Source organism: Nanorana parkeri, unplaced genomic scaffold, assembly GCF_000935625.1.
Source record: "Nanorana parkeri isolate BGI_ZX_2015 unplaced genomic scaffold, ASM93562v1 scaffold1749, whole genome shotgun sequence".
Lineage (NCBI taxonomy): Eukaryota > Metazoa > Chordata > Amphibia > Anura > Dicroglossidae > Nanorana > Nanorana parkeri.
In genome coordinates, this window is record NW_017308017.1 from 51,283 (window position 1) to 70,623 (window position 19,341).

General features: G+C 44.0%; 1 protein-coding gene across 1 annotated transcript in view; it reads right to left on the reverse strand.

Moving 5' to 3' along the window:
• Positions 1 to 19,341, reverse strand: part of LOC108799531 (phosphofurin acidic cluster sorting protein 1-like) — a 235,587-nt gene that overhangs the window by 16,611 nt on the left and 199,635 nt on the right. The window contains exons 17-20 of the mRNA XM_018571396.1: positions 10,909 to 10,951; positions 8,719 to 8,761; positions 8,180 to 8,315; positions 5,515 to 5,711 (exon numbers count right to left, since the gene is read on the reverse strand). Of these exons, the coding sequence (XP_018426898.1) occupies positions 5,515 to 5,711; positions 8,180 to 8,315; positions 8,719 to 8,761; positions 10,909 to 10,951 (419 nt within the window). The remainder of the gene's footprint in view (positions 1 to 5,514; positions 5,712 to 8,179; positions 8,316 to 8,718; positions 8,762 to 10,908; positions 10,952 to 19,341) is intronic.

Below are 19,341 nucleotides of genomic sequence, written 5' to 3' on the forward strand. Positions count from 1 at the left end.
ATGAAGTTCAGCTTTCAAACGTTTGAGGAAAGAGTAAGAGAGATGGGAAGATCCCCTAGAGATGTCAACAAGGGGATCATAGGCAAAGTTGAAATCCCCACCCATAATTGAGAGGCCTCTGTGTGTATTAAAATGAGCTGGATGAGGCTTTGAAGGAAGGAGAGCCGGTTTGAGTTTGGGAAATAGACATTAACAAACCTCACTAAGGTATCTTAAAAAAAAGGCTAGCTGGCAGGTGAGCTGGGATTTTTTGTGTTTTGTATTGTTTGTAAGCCTTCCCATGTGTGCCCTGCCATAAAGGCTGGTTATAGATTCATGCAGGTACCATGTTTTTCTAGTTTGACTATTTTGGATGTGGAGACGTACTGGGGGTCCCAGCGTGCATTTTTGGTTGCTGGCCCTCCAGTGCGTCCCTGCACCTTATAAAGGAGGAGTAGGCTACCTCCTGGTACACCTGCATGCAATTTATCGACTGCATTAATATGCTCAAACTTGGAGACTCGTATAGATAGAGTTAGGACCACACTTTGCAGAGGTGCCTTGGCGTGGCGGTGTGGCTTCTACATATTTTTTTGCCCAAAAGTTTGTGCAACTAAAACCTCTGTTTTTAACGCATACTGTTGACCGGGTAATTTGTTTTGTTGCAGGCTAGCTGGCAGGTGAGCTGGGGATTTTTTATGTTTTGTAAGGAAAAGCCATGTTGTCTGACAAAGCCTGCACCAGCTTATCCCTCAACAGAAGATTGTCTAACAGAAGTGCCACGATAGCGCAGGAGGGCCAACACTGAGGCCAGCACCTTGTTGAATACCTATGGTGCAGATGTAGTGTAGGAACCCCACAGCAAAACAAAGGAAACAATGATGTGCTGGAAACGTGGGGACTTGGAGGTATGCATCCTTGATGTACACAGAAGCCAGAAAGTCTCCCTGGTAAAGGGAGGCAGTAGCAGTCCTGGTGGATTCCATGCAGAATTTTTATGCTCAAATAAAGACATTCAGAGCTTTGAGATCCAAGATGGACCAGATGCCTCCTTTAGATTTGGGAACGGTGAATGTTAGTACTGTCACAGATCAGCGCTGCAGCTGATCTCTTACTTGTAGTTCTACTGTGTCACAGATCTGCAGCTAGCTGTTCTTTTATGTGTAGTTCCACTAAATGTGCTCCGTTCCTACCTTGCTCCTGCACTGGTCTGGCAGCTTTAGGCATTGCCCGATCTCACCTGCTGATTGTTATGCAACTTGTCAGTGAATCAGTGCTGTCAGCTTGTGGCCAATCCAGTGGTTCTTCCCTATTGCTCAACCTATTTAAACTCAGTACAGTTCACAGCTCACTGCCTGAGCAACAGGCGGCTATAGTTACTGTGCCCCTGTTTACTGTCTAAGCAACTGTTCTTGTTGTTGTTCTGTGTACTGACCTTTGGCTTGTTCCTGATTATCCTCGTCGACTGCCCGACCTGACTTTTGCTGAGTAGGATGAACCTAGGGGTTGCGACCTAGGGGTATTCCATCTCCACCATCAGGAGCCCTGGCGAATACCGGTTGGCCCTCAGGTTCCACGCCCTGGGGGATCCCATGCTTCCTACTCTGCATCATGGCATTCCGCCTTGTCTGGACTTCCAGTCATCCTTTGCTAAGCCAGGTTCCCCATTGGCATACAGTAGGAATGCATGAACAAAGTCGACAGCTCATTGGCTGCCAACTTTGTTCCCACAAAGATTTTCTGACCTTTGATCAGCTGATCGAGGGATGCCGGGCAAAAGGGTGCCAACAGTGACAACCACTGTGTAAATTTGTTGAGGAACCGGACAAAATTCGCACAGAGTATGGCCACCCTAAGTCAGAGGAGACTCTAAGCTTTGAATTAAAACCTTAAAACAGGGGTCTCAAACTCAATTTAGTTGGGGGCCACTGGACAAATTTTTTAGTCCCGTGGTGGCCGCTACTATATACGGTACCAGTTTTAATTAGGGATGCACCGATACGATACAAGCATCGGTATCGGCGGCGATACCGAGTATTTGCATGAGTACGAGTACTCGTGCAAATACTCCGATACAAAAAAACGAGTACCTGTGCCGCGTCCGCCATCTTCAGGGACCCGAAACCGCCGCACACAAGACCTCCATATGGTCTTCAATGAAACAAGATGGCCGCAAACTCCTCCTCCAAGTCCTCAGTCATCTGCTGCATTCTGACCTCTTTTCCCGCTGATTGGCCGATTGGATGATTGACAGGCTTCCTCACCAGTCAGGAGTGACTGGTGAGGAAGCCTGTCATCATCCAATTGGCCAATCAGCGGGAGAAGAGGTCAGAATGGAGCAGATGACTAGGCTGCGACACGGAGTGGCTGAAGCAGACGGAGAAGACGACACAGCAGGTTAGCACTGCAGCACCATATATACCAAAAAGATAAACCAGCTAACAAGAGTGGCTGGTTTAAAAAGGGTTAACAGAGGATCAGGACAAGTTTTCCGATTACAAAAAGAGTTTATTAGATAAAATATCAGTTTTGGACATAAACATCATATCACTAACTGGTTTTTAAAAAAACAAAAAAGCATGACATACAATTATAAGTCTTCAGGTATGCAGATCTGTTTGTATAATGTGCTCTCAATATTAAGAAACGGGAGTCAGCACAGGTAAATCTGACTCTGATTTCTGTGAAAAAAGGAGAAAGCAAAATCCTGCTAACTTGAACTTGCACAGTGTAAATTAGGTCCTGATTAAATTGTTGCCTGCAGGCTGACTGCTCTTCCGTTTGGCGCCAGACATGCTGCTAACCTGTTAGAAATGCTACCCCAAGTCCCCCAAGAACACTAATTTACCAGTTTAACCAGTTGCCGTCCGCTCGTAGAAAAAAAAATGGACAGACGGCTGACTCGCATCAGCGGGTTGCCGTCTCTAGACAGAACACAGACAAGTAGTCACTGACAACAGCAGGTCTGCCACAGAGATAACTCCAGTATACTTAATAAACTGAGAAAAAACTTCCAAGAATTTTTGGCTGTTGCAGCGAAAACATCAGTATGCTTAATAGACTGAGAAAACCTGCACTTGTTGGCTGACTGGAGAGAGTTTTCATTTTTGTAGTATCTGGACTGTAATCTACCAGCAGCTGTACATAGTAGAAAAACATTGCAAACAAACAGAAAACATCAGAGCTCTCCATAGGACACTCAGGACTGGTTCACACCAGGGCGTTTTACAGCGCGTTCCTACACGCTGTAAAACGCTCCACATGTGAAAACCAATGATTGCCTATGCGCATGGTTCCCACCTGGGCGTTTTACAGTGCGTAGGAACGCGCTGCAAAACGCCCTACGCCCAAAGAAGTACAGGAGCTTCTTTGGGGCGTTTTGCCGCGCGTTGCCATTGGTATTCCCGAGTGTGGATCGGGGTTAACAAAGCGGCACCCCCGAGCCACACTTGGGAATACAGCATACAGGTCTTACCTTGTCCGCGATCTCCGCTGTGTCTTCGGCGGCTGCCGACTTCCGGGTTCCGTACTTGCGAGCGGCCCCGTCTCAGGGGGGCGGAGCCGGCGGGAAGTTTAAAAGTTAAACTAAAAAAAAATAGAGGAAATAAAGGGGAAAAAAAATCATACCGCCAGTGAAACGCGCGTTTTACTGAACGAAAAAACGCAAAAAAAAACGAGCATAAAAAAACCAAGTGTGAACCCAGCCTTAGCGAAACTGAGCAGATGGGCTGTTGGAGGGGTTGTAGCCTCAAGGGGGCTGGCCGTCGGTTTTCTAGTGTCCACTTTCTCATATTTAAAATAAAAGATTTCCTTCCACATTTAGACAACCAAGACTCCATTTTTACATCAGCATTAATAGATTGTGGGTTTTTAACAGGACTGTAGATTATTTAAAATTGCATGTGGGTTATGGTATGCTTGCAGTTTAGATGCAAATTAAGCTCAGAAATGTTTCAAAGCTGCAGAAGTACATCCTGCTGCTTCTGGAATAAATGCAGTGAAGCAGCCATAAATAAAAAAGACACTCTAGAATAAAATGATATCAAAAAAATTTTAAGGAACACTTTGAAAACACATCAGATCTCAATGGGGAAAAATATAATGCTGGATACCTACTGTATACTGGACTGGGTAATGTGTTAGGAACATAGGGATGGCACATCGTTTGATGGAAATGAAAAATTATCAACCTACAGAGGGCTGAATTCAAAGACACCCCAAAAATCAAAGTGAACAAATGATGCACCAGGCTACTCCATTGTGCTGAAATTTCATTGCAGCAACTCAAAATGGTACTCATTAGTTTGTATGGCCCCCCACGTGCTTCTATGGATGCCTGACAATGTCGGGGGCATGCTCCTGAGACAACGGATGGTGTCCTGGGGTATCTCCTCCCAGATCTGGACCAGGGCATCACTGAGCTCCTGAACAGACTGAGGTGCAACCTGGCGGTGTCGGATGGACCGGGACATAATGTCCCAGAGTTGTTCTATTGGATTCAGGTCAGGCAAGCGTAGGGGCCATTCAATGGTATCAATTCCTTCCTCCTCAAGGAACTGGCTGCATACTCTCGCCACATGAGGCCGGGCATTGCCATGCACCAGGAGGAACCCAGGGCCCACTGCACCAGCGTAGGGTCTGACAATGGGCCCAGGGATTTCATCCCGATACCTAATGGCAGTCAGTGTGCCATTGTCTAGCCTGTAGAGGTCTGTGTGTCCCTCCATGGATATGCCTCCCCAGAGCATACCTGACCCACCACCAAACCGGTCATGCTGAACGATGTTACAGGCAGCATAACGTTCTCCACGGCTTCTCCAGACCCTTTCACGTCTGTCACATGTGCTCAGGGTGAACCTGCTCTCATCTGTGAAAAGCACAGGGCGCCAGTGGCGGACTTGCCAATTCTGGTGTTCAATGGCAAATGCCAATGGACCTCCATGGTGTCGGGCAGTGAGCACAGGGCCCACTAGAGAATGTCGAGCGCTCAGGCCACCCTCATGAATTCTGTTTCTGATTGTTTGGGCAGAGACATTCACACCAGTGGCCTGCTGGAGGTCTTTTTGTAGGGCTCTGGCAGTGCTCATCCTATTCCTCCTTGCACAAAGGAGCAGATACCGGCCCTGCTGATGGATTAAGGACCTTTTAAGGCCCTGTCCAGCTCTCCTAGAGTAACTCCCTGTGTCCTGGAATCTCCTTATCACGTAATGGAAACGGCATGAACTGATGTGCCATCCTGGAGGAGTTGGCATGCCTGTGCAACTTCTATAGGGTCCAGGTTTCACTTCATTCACTCAAATCCTTTTGCTTGCACATTTTTTTTTGCTTCCAACAAATCATCTTCAGGGACAAAATGTTCACTTGCTGCTTCATATATCCCACCCACTTCTAAGTGCCATTGTAACGAGATAATCAATGTTATTCACTTCACCTGCCAGTGGTCATAATGTTATGAATGATTGGTGCATATATATTCACACACACACACACACACACACACACACACAAAGCGGAACTGACCATCTGTAATTTTACCTTTCTTATTTTTTGGCTCTGTAGTCACCACACTTAGGCTCATGCTCCCAGATGGTGTGTCTGGTCCAGGCAAACGTGATACAACCACAGAACGGAAGATACTACGCAGAGTGGTTTTCCCTCCTCCCTCTCTCTCTTTTCTCCGGTCACAGGTTAGCCAATAGTCAACCTGCAATCCTAAAGCATCCGGTGTGGTCCTGTATGGAGACAGAAAAGCAAAGAAACAGCTATAAAACTCATACCTGGTTTGAATGATTCAGTGTTTTAAACAACAGTAACTTTCATGTCCAAGTGTTGCTTATAACACAATATAACACAAATAACAGGAGGAGAGACCAAGTTTCTAATCAGGCAAGTCTTTAAATTACATTGCTTGGCTCAAGCTAACTGTCCATCAAAATAATAAATTATTATTAAAGGAGAATTATGGTCAGAGTAAAATACACTTATCCCCATAATTAGAGCCGACTTGTGACACTAATGGTTTCACACGTCAGCTCTATTGATTGAGAACTGAGCGATCACATACCCCTGATCATCTCCCTGCAGAGAGCGGTGACTGTCAGCCACCACTTCCAGCAAGGATTCCCCCCTTCCCTCTCTGTTCCTCTAGCACTGACTGGAGGGATGGACGGGGGAGGGGAGGGAGCGGGCACAGCTGGCTCTGCTTCTAGAGAGGCAGAGCCAGCTGTCAATCAGGTAGCATGGTGGATCCTGACAATATTGTCGGGATCCATCCCAGCTGCAACGCGTCTGTGCGCTGCAAGCATAAAGCGGGCAATAGCCCGCTATATGCTGAATTTTGGGTCACAGGAGGACATTAGTATATGTCCTCCTGTGACCCTAAAGCATTATCTTGTAATTGTGAAGCTGTTTAAAGCACAATTTTACCTATGTTTTTGGACAAAACTGGAATTTTGCTAAGGTGTGTGTGTGTTTATTTACAAATTAATTTTTCTGAATAAGTAACCAAGGGTACTTGTGTCCCTTACTTCTTCACACGGGAGGTAGATATATGGGGGCCACCTTATCTTAAAGGGGGCTTACAGATTCTGATAAGCCCATCCCCGGCAAGGTACTCTTCCCGTGTCCTGGTATGGTTCAGGATGGGGGAAGGCACAAGCCCCTTGCCTCCTCCCCCTTTCCTGGTCTGCCAGGCTGCATGCCTAGATAAGTGTTTTGTAGGACCCCATGCTGTTTTTTTTTTTTGGTCACTTTTGCTTTAGAAAGTACTACAGCAAAAGTGACATTTCAAGCATGTTATTTTAAGGCATTTTTAATGTTGCCTTTTAAAGTGATAATTAAGTCATAAGGTGTTTAAGCTATTTCAAATGCTAGTTAAATCACTTACAATGGATGCTGCTTCTTGATGTTTAAAAGTTTTAGTTTCCTGCAGAATCAGCTAGCACCCTGAGCTCTGGCCCTGATATCTCTTTTTAGAGTGGTTCCTTTCCCTTGCAGGGTCCTATGGAGTCACCCTTGTGTGTGCTAGTAAGCTGTGTGCGTCTCCACAAACACACAGGCACTGCAGAACAAGCTATTCCCCTGCTATTCCTGCCTTCTTCCTTCCTCCCTCCTCCCTTCTCCAGCTAGTAGATGGACAGCTGCTGTAGACAGCTCTGTCCCTTGTGAACTTGTACTGGACAGGAAGTTTAGGGAAGCCAAGTTGAAAGAGTTGGAGCCAGCTGTTTGGAAACATGACAACTTTAAGTGCTTTGGCGAAAATATAAAGAAATACTTGCTGGGCAATGTATATTTGTTTGATCTGAATTCTTTAATAAAAAAAAGTTTGAGAGTACTTTAAGCCACATTAAAAGAGCAGCTCTCTGCTTAACAGTATTCTTTAAACTTTTTTTTTTATTGGTATATGACCCCCAGGGCAGTGTCCAGCTTCCTATATGCAAGGGGTTGTTTGACAACTCCTTGCCTATCAGCCTTGAAAATGAAGATAACTGATTTTCAATATCCACCTCACACTGATTTCTAGGGGGTTCACTATAAAGTTCACCAAACATGCCTGCGAATCAAACCCAAGCAAATCTACCCTGCCATAAGTCACCAGGTCAAACCTCCCCAAAAGGAACACAGAGGGCAATAAAAACCTTACAGATGTTTCCCCACTCTAACCAAAACCAAAGGATAAACTTTGGCTGGAATGGGATTGTATATATATTATCTAAAAACAAGGCATTAAAGTTATTTAAAGATGAACTCCAGGAGGTAAAAAAGATTTACCCTACACTTGCAGTGGGATCCTAGTGGGGGCTAACTGCTTGTTTTGCCTAAGGGATGATAAATAAGGTGATATACTTAGATTATTATTCAATCTCCTAAACTATCTGATGTAGATGTGCCCTCAGCGTCCTTCCATACAATGCAGGACTGCTGGTCCTGACTTGTCTGGGATGTTGTCAGAGAGATGCAACCAGGGGAATGGTTGCACCAAGCGAACAAAACCGGTTGGAGCGAGGAATAAGTATATTGCCTTATTTATCATCTCCTCAGCAAACTGAGCAGTTACCCTTGCAGTGTAGAGGGGGACCTACCGCAAGGGTAACATCTTTTTTTCCACGGAATTTAGCTGTAAGTGTACTTTTCTCTTAAAAAGCCTCTGTACAAACACAATTACAACTATCCTGTTTCTTAGCTCTAATACATTTCTCACCCTGTGTTTCCTTGTAAAGCGGCACTGAGTGACGGGGAGGATGGAGGTGTAGCTGAAGAATCGCGAGGAATCCCGGTTGAAGAGGGAGGAGAAGAAGATGGCAATCCAACAGCTAGAGAAACCAAATCCTCAGCATCTGAGACAAAAACATAAAAAATGAGTGAGAGAGATTGAGGAAGAACTTATGTCTAAAGGTACATACACCTTACAATTATCATATGATTTATTTTGTCTCGTCATCGCACCCTCGTTCAATTTCCGCTCAAATAGCCCATCATGCACAGACCAATGTAGATTTCGAGTATACGATTTAAAAAAAGGTTTTGTAGCCTGCCCCATAGATGAAATTCGGCCATTTGTACAGTAATTGTGATGGTTCACTTCCCCTCAACTGGCCAATTATCGTACAAAAAACAGAGTTGGTTCGAAAATCGAACGATAATCGCAAGGTGTATGGGCACCTTAAGAGGTACAGACAAAGGGATTTATATTAGGATTGGAGGGATGGTACAGGTTAGGAGCACTTCTTCCTCACATACCAGTGTTTGGAGGGGACGTCTCCACCAGTCCGACTTTCACCACCTGCAGAGGGACATGATGGGCAATGAGAGGAAGGAGACCCCAGAGGAAAGAGAACAAGGAGAGTCAAAGAGATAAGGGAAGAATCTAAACACTTAAAGGCCTTTATTAACAAAAGAAAAAGGAAAAAAAGGCGAGAAGATAAAGCATATTTTCAAGACCAAAATATGAAGGATAGATTTAATAAGAAGAAATGGCCTAACAATATCTATTGCTTAAAAGTGATGTGACTGTGAAATATTTATTCAGAAATAAAACTACATAGATACAACAAAAGCAGACTTTCAGCATCAAAAGATGCAAGTCTCTTTGTAAATTCTGTCTACATAATTCTGCAAATTTAAGTATATTCTTCTTTAATGTAATATTTATACACTGGCAATATATGCTATATATATATACAGTATATAGATATATGTATATATACTGTATATTAGTATATTATGCATCTTAGTACACTCTCTATCTATATACACACACAAAAAATGTGCTTTACGAATAAACATTTACTACAAAATATTCACATGCAAAGTGTATAAAGTAACAAGCAGGTTTTTATTGCCATCTATGCCTCTACCGGGAATATATACCCTCTCTATTTGTCCTAGAGACCATTGTTATTAGGACAAAAAGTAAAGGGAAATTCTGAATTTTACAGTTGTTGGCAGTATAGAAAGTCAGAGGAAGTCTTCTAACAGGGACACCTGTTTTGGTAACAACTGTTTGAATAGTTTTTGTCTAAAAAGAGCCGCACTCTTTTTAGACAAAATACTTCCTCCAAATAAAGCCAAAGTTTATTTCAATCAATGGAACAGCATACACCTTACAAAGCTCCCCAGAACTAAATAAACCCTCTCCTATCTGTTTGAGAGGTGATTCACCTTTTCATTTGGAGAGATTTCCTCTCATTTCTTGTTGTATCAGACAGTGATAGAAAATCGCCCCAACAGCACACAGACAGAAAAGGGCAGGGGTCATAACCATTCCCTACTGTATCTATCACTTAAGAAATGGAGATACACTTCAATACAACCGTAAATGTAAGAACACAACACAATTTTATTTTTTTGAAATAAGAACCTTTACATGTATTTTTCAGCTGCATTAGCAAGTAAAATAACTTAAAGTCCAACTCCAGCCTAGACCTTTTTAATTTTGGATAGCAAGGGAAACTATTGTAAAGTTTATATTGCTCTCAGTGACAGCACTGGGAAATTTTCTCACAATGTTATTATCCCTTTGACAACAAGATGAGAATTCAAAGGAAATAGGTCACTAGGAAAGGAAGGTCCAGATAGCAGAGGGTCTAACCTTTTGCAATTCTAATTCTAAGTTTGTTTGTTTGGTTTTTTTTGGCTCTATCTCCAGGGATAGGAAGTTAGGGGATATCTTAAGAGTAATGGTACAACCATTTATAAAAACCTGACAAAGGCTCTAACCCTCTCTTGAAACCAAAATATAAAAACATTTTTGCCTGGAGCTCGGCATTAGGCCCTAGTCACACCTATATGTTTAGGTGCTATCAGGGATTCCTGTGTCAGGAACTTGCATTTTCCCACAGCAGAAATCCCTACTCCGCCGTTTACAAGCTGTAGCCGTCACCTGTTCAAGTTAATTATCAGGTGAGAGCCGCTGCATTTAAATGCTGGCATACTTCATGTAATCGTATGTGATATAATTACATGCGGTAAGGAATCAGTCACTCTCCCTGGATGCATCGGTCATGCGTCCAGGGAGAGTGATTGATTTCAAACCGCATGTAATCATATCACATACGAGTTTAAATGCATCAGCTGTCACCCGATCATTAACTTGAATAGGTGACAGCTGCCGCTTGTAAACGGCAAATTAGGGATTCCTGCTGCAGGAAAACGCAAGTTACTGATGCAAGATTCCCTAATCGGACCTAAACATATAGGTGTGAATGGGGCCCAAAGCTCGCTTGTATTTTACATTTAATCAAACTCATACTTGAGAAAAGGAAAATAGAGAATTATCTTAGGTAAGGTGTTACACTTAAAAACGTGACAGACAGTAATAAGCTTTATTAAAATATAGATTAAGTGACAGTGTTTTTAAAAATCAAGGACTACCTGTTATACTGGAACAGAAACTGAGGAGAACAGAAAAAAAACAACCATGCTACTTACTCCAACAAATGGGATAAACTTCTGATAGGAATCATCGTCCTGCCTGGGAAGAAGAATACATTAAATGTCAATACTAACAACCTAATTATAGACAGATTCAGGACAAAGAAACCTATAATTTACCATAAAGGAATATTGCCATTAAGAATGATTTGTATTTTCTACATTTAAATTGATACCTATGAAACAGTGTATCTAGTATACCATTGTTTTTCAAATCTAAGTTCTACCAACCTTTGTGTTTTGCGGATATACATAAACATACGTCATTTGCATGAACGAGACTCAAATTACTCTCCATATGGTAGGTTACCTAAAAAATAAGATTTCTGTACTCACTGTAAAATCTTTTTCTTGGAGTCCATTGAAGGACACAGGAAATCTTGTACTGTTGGGTTATTCTGCCATCTAGAGGAGGAAAAACAAAATAAAAATTGTATGCCAGCCCTGGATAGCTCCTTCTCTCACCATGACTCATTTTTGCAGTCAAATAGTACCAAGAGCATGATCAAACACAGAGGGGTGGGACCTGGGTCCCTCACTGGGCTGCAAAAAAAGGATTTTATGGAGAGTACAAAAATCCTATTTTATTTTTAGTCCATTGAGGGACACAGAATGTCTTGAACTGTCGGGGCGCCCAAAATCAGTCCAACAGAGGGGCTGGAAACAGCAAACAAAATGCTAACAGGCTAACAAAAAAACTGAACTGGGGACTGCCTGCAGCTCAAAGAGCCACACAGAGGACCTTATGCATGATGCTGGCATGAGATGACGCCTAAACATCTACCTGGTAAAACCTAGAAAACATGAACAGAAGACTAGGTGGCAGCCTTGCAAATCTGAGAGGCAGTAGCCTAAAGGAAAAAAGCCAAGAGGCACTCGGATCTAAGTAGAGTGTACCTTGACAGGAACGAGTGGAACCCTACTCTTAAATCCATGAGTCTGAATAATGTTCTGCATGAACCACCGAGAGAGGGTGGACATAAAAGCTAGTTTACCTTTACGGGGACCATCCAGAATGACAAAAAGAGAGCCAGTCTTTCTGAAGGAAGCAGTGGCTGGGAGATAGACAGATGGAGAGAGAATGAAGTCCTGGTTGAGGTGAAAGGCCAAAACTACCTTAGGAAGGAAGGGACTTCTGGCCCACAACACCACCATGTCCTTGTACAAAAACAGAAAGGCTTAATTGCAGCATAAGGCCCCATCAGCTTCCCTCACAGAGTCACAGAAACACAACCTTGTGAGCGAGGGTGGAAGGAGGAATATTTCTGGTACAGTCAAAAGGTGACTTTTAGAGCATTGAGACAACCAAATTCAAATCACATAGAGTCACAGGGGAGCAAACAGGGAGAGCCACATGGGTGACACCCTGAGCAAAGGTTCTAAACAAAGAATGGGAAGCCAGGACCCTTGATGGTGGTATGAGCCAAATACTAGTCAAGACCCATCTGTAATAAAGTAAGGTTTTGTCCCATTAGTAGCGCGCCGGGAACTGGACTTAGTAGCGCAATGGGAACTGGACTTAGTAGCGCGCCGGGAACTGGACTTAGTAGCGCGCCGGGATGTGGGCTTAGTAGCGCGCCGGGCTCTGGGCTTAGTAGCGCGCGGGGAGCTGGGCTGAGTAGCGCGCCGGGCGCTGGGCTTAGTAGCGCGCCGGGCTCTGGGCTTAGTAGCGCGCCGGGCTCTGGGCTTAGTTGCGCGCCGGACTCTGGGCTTAGTTACGCGCCGGACTCTGGGCTTAGTTACGCGCTGGACGCAGGGCTTAGTAACGCGATGGATGCAGGGCTTCGTAATGCGATGGACGCAGGGCTTAGTAATGTGCTGGACTCTGGGATTAGTAACGTGCTGGACACAGGACCCATCTGAGACCCCACACAGCCCACCTGATGTGACCTTGCGGAGTACACCATACATGCTGCACAGCCCATCTGAGACTCTCTATGGTGGGCTCTGCAGGGGTCTCAGGTGGGCTGGTTGGGGCTGCATCTCCCTCCCAGCTCTTCTTACCTGCTCCTGCTGCCTGGCCTCCTCTGCCGCCGGATTGGCCGGAAGTGACGTGATGCCCCGCTACCTCTGGCCACTCATCTGCGCCACTGTCAGACTAGGACAGTGATGGCGAATGTTTTTGAACCCAAGTGTCCAAACTGCAACGTAAAATCAATTTATTTATCTCAAATTGCCAACACTAGAAAATAACTTTAGTATTGCGTTGCAGTTCGGGCGCTCGGGTGTACAAATCATCACTGCTTAGGCAACATAAGGAAACACACATATTCAAATATTTATACACTCATTAAAGGAGAACTGTGGGGTTAGGGCTTTTCCCCATAGTTCTCCTTAGGGTAACGGGAGGACACAAACTAGCGTCCTCCAGACACCCTAAGCTCAGTATATCGCGAGCTATAGCTCGCGGTATATACTGAGACGCCGCAGCTGAAACGGATGGGAGGATCGGAGCGGGGAGGGGGGAATCCAGTCCCTCCCCTGTCACTGCTCTCTGCCTCGACAGGATCGAGAAATGAGCGAACGCCGGTATGTGTTCGCTCACTTCCCGATCTACTGAGCCGACCTTTGACAGTTTCATTGTCACCGGTCGGCTAGAACTATAAGGAGGAGTGAAAAGCACTCACCTCATAGTTCTCCTTTAACCACTTGTTGCCTGGAGCAATTTCTTACAGTTGCGCACACATGATAAAATCTGACTTTTTGGCTAGAAAAAAGCTTCAGACCCCCAAACAATTATATGTTATCTGAAAGCAGAGGCCCTGCAGAATAAAAAGATGCTAGTTGCTAGTTTAAGGGACCCTTAAAAACATTATTTTTTGCATTTTTAATTTTTCATTACTTTCATTTTTACAATATTTTATTTTTACACTTGGCTTTATTGCTATCACATAGGGGGCTAAAAATCCCCTATGTAATAGCAAATATAATGTGACAGGTCCTCTTTATGGAGACATCAGGGGTCTTTCATACCCCTAATGTCACCTAGGGACCCCAAAGTAGCTGATGAAGCATATATCTGCTTCATCTGCTATATTCTCTGCATCGCATTGCGGCCGGCTAAATTTTTTGGCGGGTAGGAGGGGATGTGGCGGGTCATTGAAGTGAATGGTGCCGTAGCCACGCCCTCCGGTCGCAATGCGATCGCCCGCATGGGATCGCAGGGCACATTCTGCCTGCAGTACGGGGCGGTCAAAATAGTGCTTGCAGCCCGCCACGCCCCCTCCTGCCCGGCAAACAGATGAGCCCAGGAAGCTGATGGCGGCTCCGGCGGCCGCGGAGGGGGACACAGCGCCACACCGCACTAGCGATCCAGCGCCTGTACAGACGCCGGATTGCTTGTATTTAAACAGCAATCGCCAGCTGTTTAACACTGTACCAAGAACATGGCTGCAAAAGCCACTATAATATAACCACTTCCAGTGAATGACGTACAGTTACGTGAACCCGCGGGAAGTGGTTAAAAAAAAAACACACACGTAATGAAACACACATATCACACACATATATCACACACACATCAGACACACTCATTAAAAAACACACACATAGCTTCATTAAAAAAAATAAAAAAATCACACACACTCATTAAAACATATCAGACACACACTCTAACAATAAAAGTATTTTTTTTTTAAATGTCCCCCTCTCCTGCTTACCTGTTTTGCATGAAGGGGGGCTGCATCCCTGGGCTTCAGTGGAGGATCAGTGTGATCTGCACTCTGGCTGATGCAGACCATACTAATCGATCCCTGCCAATCAGCGGTGGCACCACGACGGAGTGATCAGTATGGTCTGCATCAGCAAGAGATGCAGATCATACTAATTCCCCACTCGACCACCAGGGCATGATTTTCGTTTAATATATTGCCTGTTTGGCAATGTATTAAACGAGATGTGGGCATTTGCCAGGTTTAAAGATGTCCGCTGCTACTCGCGGCAGCCATCTTTAAAAATCAAATTAACAGTGGAGACCCCTTGGGGACACTGGAGGCGGGCCCCGGCCTCCTCCGGCGCTGCAGGGGATGGGCCGCCTCCACCTCCTGGCCTGTCACTTGTACGGCCGATATCCATGTAAGGTTCTCGGGCCCCTAAGGCTGCCCGGGCCCCTTACATCACTATCGGCCGTACCCCCCTGACGGCGGCCCTGGTTGCAGGGACAACCATATCACCCGAAATTTCAAAATGTTGATTGGGAGACGACATTTCCCTGATGTCCAAGTTTCTTGCACCAACAAGGTGCCCAGGAGTCCTCCCCAGTTGGACAGGCTGGCATCCGTCATGAGGATCTTCCAGAAGACAGGAAGAAAGGACTTCCAAGGAAAACCTTGCCTTCAGTGCCACACAAAACAGTCTGTCCAAGTACTAGACTGCCTTGTCCCACAATGACAGAATGTGGTGTTGTTTAGGTCAGGAAAAAACTGGGCAAATGAGACTGCCTGGTAGGAGGCTACTATCAGCCCCGGGGCCCTCATGTGGAACAACAGAGCTAAGCCACTCCAGGACTGAAGAGTACGAGTCTGGGAGCACAAAATTTGAAGATTCTCCTGGGAAGAAAATCTCTGAATTCAGCTGTGTATAAAAATAGGCCCACTTATTCAAAGAACGGAGTCAGTTCCAGTGCTGATTTCTGAAAGTTAGGGATCCAACTGAACCTCTGCCAGGTCTGGGTGGTCCCATGATCAGGGCAATGAAGTTTGCCAGAACCTGTGCTGACTGTTTCCTCAACAAGAGGTCCTCCAGAAATCCCACAATGGGAATGTCCTGAGAGCACAGCAAGAATAGTACTGGGACTTATGGATGCACCGATACTGTTTTTTGGTATAGAGTACTGATATTGTTTTTTTGGCGCTCGCCAATACCGAATACCGATACTGGCATCCCGAGGTACTGTGGGCCCGGTTTATCAGGAAGCTGGGCAGCGGGTCATGACTTCCTGATTGCCTGTGCTCTATTGAAAGAAACCCGGCTTCACGTTGCGAGGCAGCCTGGCTTCCTGACCAAAAAGGAAGCCAGTTGGCACGTCATGACCCGCCTCCCGGCTTCCTGATTGCCTAGGAACCCGGCTTCACTTGTTGCTAGGTAGCCTGGCTTCCTGACCAATCAGGAAGCTGGGAGGTGGGTCATTACGTGCCCACTGTCTTCCTGACAAGGGGGGGAGATAGGCTATGATGGGCCCGGATGAAAACATTTAGGGCCTTGGGATCTTTTTGGCTTGGGGAATGAAAACTGGTTGGAGTAGAACCCTGAAACCATTCAGCCACAGCAACTGGGGCAATCATAACCTGTTCCAGAAGACCTGATAGGGCTGTATTGAGATCTGATAATCTGTGCGGTGAGAAAGACAGTTTGGAATTGATGAATTGGGGAGGGGGCTGGGGGCTTGTGGCCCCTAGAAACCCCCTCTTGCACCAAAGCATGTGGAGTGCAGGCTTTCCAATTGTTCGAAAAGGCTAGCAGACATACTCCCACTTTGGAAAGTTGGTTGAACCCTCAAGCTGAACAGGACATATCTAAGGGTTTGGGGAATCTGAAATCACAAGGTTTGCGCACAGTCTGGGAGCTAGACTTGGGTCTGGACTTGCTTGAGGCTGTGCAGTAATGAAAGTGACTCTTCTTGGCCTCCAGCGAGAAATTAGCATTTCTAGACTGAGCCTTAGGTTTCTTTGGCTGAGAAAGATAAGTACCCTTGTCACCTGTAGCATCTTTATTGAGGGCATCTAGGGCATGTTCCTTGAAGGACATGCAAATTTAATCCTCTTGTTTACTAATAGATACTCATATGAATTATAGCTCACTATACTCATATAGTGAGCTTGGTGCCAAATAATTCACTTTAAGGTCACTGCAAAGGACAAGGGGGCACTCTTTGCATCTGGAGGAAAAAGAGGTTTAGCCTTTGCATAAGGAAAGGATTCTTCACAGTTAGAGCTGTGAAAATGTGGAAAGGACACCCCCAGGAGCTAGTTCTAGCTAGTTCAGTTAATTGTTTAAAAATAAATCTGGATGTATTCCTAAATGCACAGAATATTACTGGATATTGAGTTCTTATAGGTATATTAAGCATCAGAGATTGTTGATCCAGGGAATATCCGATTGCCTTATGGGATCAGGAAGGATGTTTATTTCTCCTGTTGGAGCAAATTGAACCATGCTTTATTGGTTTTTTTTTGCCTTCCTCTGGATCAACAGTGGATAACTGGGGGCATAGCGTTCTGTTTAGGCTTTTCTTCTCTTTTTTTTTTCCATATCTCTATAGGTTGAACTCGATGGACATGTGTCTTTTTCAACCTGATTATGTCACTATGTAATGTCTAGGTCCACAAGAAGTGATCACCTTTCTACTGTTAAGTTTTAATTTTTTGGAGAACATCCCCTGTATCCCTAATATAGGATGGAAGTTCAAAAACCATATCCTTTAATAGGGTGCCTATATATTTTCCAAGATTTTCTAATGGCCCCCACCGCTGAACTATTGGTCACCTGAGGGGCTATCCCTTTTTTATGCATCTTGGGGATTATACCAATTAACTTTAATCAATTTAAATTCTTTATTTGTGAGTAAACCTACCTCCCTAGCAAGATCAAGTTTTAAACTTAAATCACTGACTAGTCTTTTAAAGGTGATTCACCTACTTTTTCGTAGGTGAGGGTATCCCCAAAAAGGCGTCTAGCTTCAGATAAATACATTTCCTCCATAAGTAGCACTACATTTCATACCTTATCACTCATTTTAATGATTAATCCCGGGGTATTCCTTTATTCCTTCAGGGCTTCCCTTTCTTCCTTTGAGAGATTATCTTTTCCTCTAACTGACCAATTCGTGGATCTCAAATCTTTCTGCACTAGATCTCTAAATAAGCTAATGTTATGATTGTTCGTGAAGTTGGGCATGGTTTTTGATTTCCTGCCTAGGGGAGTGATTCTATTTGAAGATTATTCCTCAGAATTTTCATCCAACGAAGCCCCAAGATCCCTTAGGGCTTTTAAATCCATCGAGCCTTTACTTTCATTGGTCTCCTGCATTGCAAGATCATCCTTTTTGGTATATAGATATCTCTAATATACTTTTCTAAGGAATAGATTTAGATCTTTAAAATTTGTAAATTCATTCATCCCTTCCATTGGTGAAAAGGATAATCCCCTTTGCAGTAGACCAATGTGATGTTTATTTAACTCAATACTCGTTAGGTTAATGATGTTATTAGTTCTTTGTTCTTGATTGGGGGTTTTAATTGGGTTTAATTCCGACGATTCTTTAATCTTGTCATCACCCTGTGTTCCCGAGATGTTTCCTGTCCTTTTGTTTCCTCTTCCTTGTTCTCCTATTTTTTTTTATTTGTTGACCCGATCGCAAAGATTTCTCCTCCTCTTCTACAAAACTCACCAAATTACTTTGTGTTTCACCTTCCCTCTCACTCGTGGAATGCTCCCCATAAGTTTTACCCTTATTCCTATATTGTCTCTTTCTAGAGAAACTCCTTCCTCTACTCCTTACTCTACCTCTAGATTTTACCTTTCTCCCAATCCTGAGTCACGATGGAATTTTGATTGTTTCGTTTGTCTTAAATTCAGTTTCTACGTATAAAATGTAATTGCTCCTCCTTAGATGATTATAATTATAAGGTTGAATCTGAAGCGATGTATGATCGCTTCAGGGAAAGAGGTTAATCTCATAAAAAAACTAAGGAGAATTAGGGCTATTGCTATTGCTAATAAAAGAACGAGAAAGGAAATCCTGTCAGGTACTAAAAAAGAAAAATCTGATCAAAATAGCGAAACAATTTGCTTAATAACACAATACGGTACAGGGTGGGATACTCTAAAATGAACTATAGGTAAACATTGGCATATCTTGCATCTTTGTCCAACATTAAAGGAGATAGTAGGTCCCTATCCCCTTCTAACAGCTCGTAGAGCTTGCAATCTACGGGACCATCTGGTAAGTTCTGAATATAAACTGAGTACATCAGAAACATGGCTATCAAAAGGGAGAAAAATAAAGGGGATGTTCCCGTGCGGGAAATGTCAAATTTGTACATAAAACTAAAAACTTTTAATTCAGACGGTACGAAATCGTATAACATTCTCCAATTTATTAACTGTAGTACAAGTAGAGTCATATACCAACTGGAATGCCCCTGTAAGAAATTATATATCAGGACAACTAAACGACAACTATGAATTAGGATAGGAGAACATCTAAGAAACACTAAAAATAAGGAAGAGGTAAGTCCCATCGCACAACATTTAGCTAAATATCATAATAGTTCACCAGCTGGGCTTAAAAGAAAGTGAATTTATTTCCTCAACTAGGGATGTCCCGATACCGATGCTAGCATCGGTATCAGGGCATTTTGACAAGTACTTGTACTTGTCAAAATGCCCTGAAGCCTAGCGCCGAAGCTTGCGCTATGTTTTTTTTTTCTT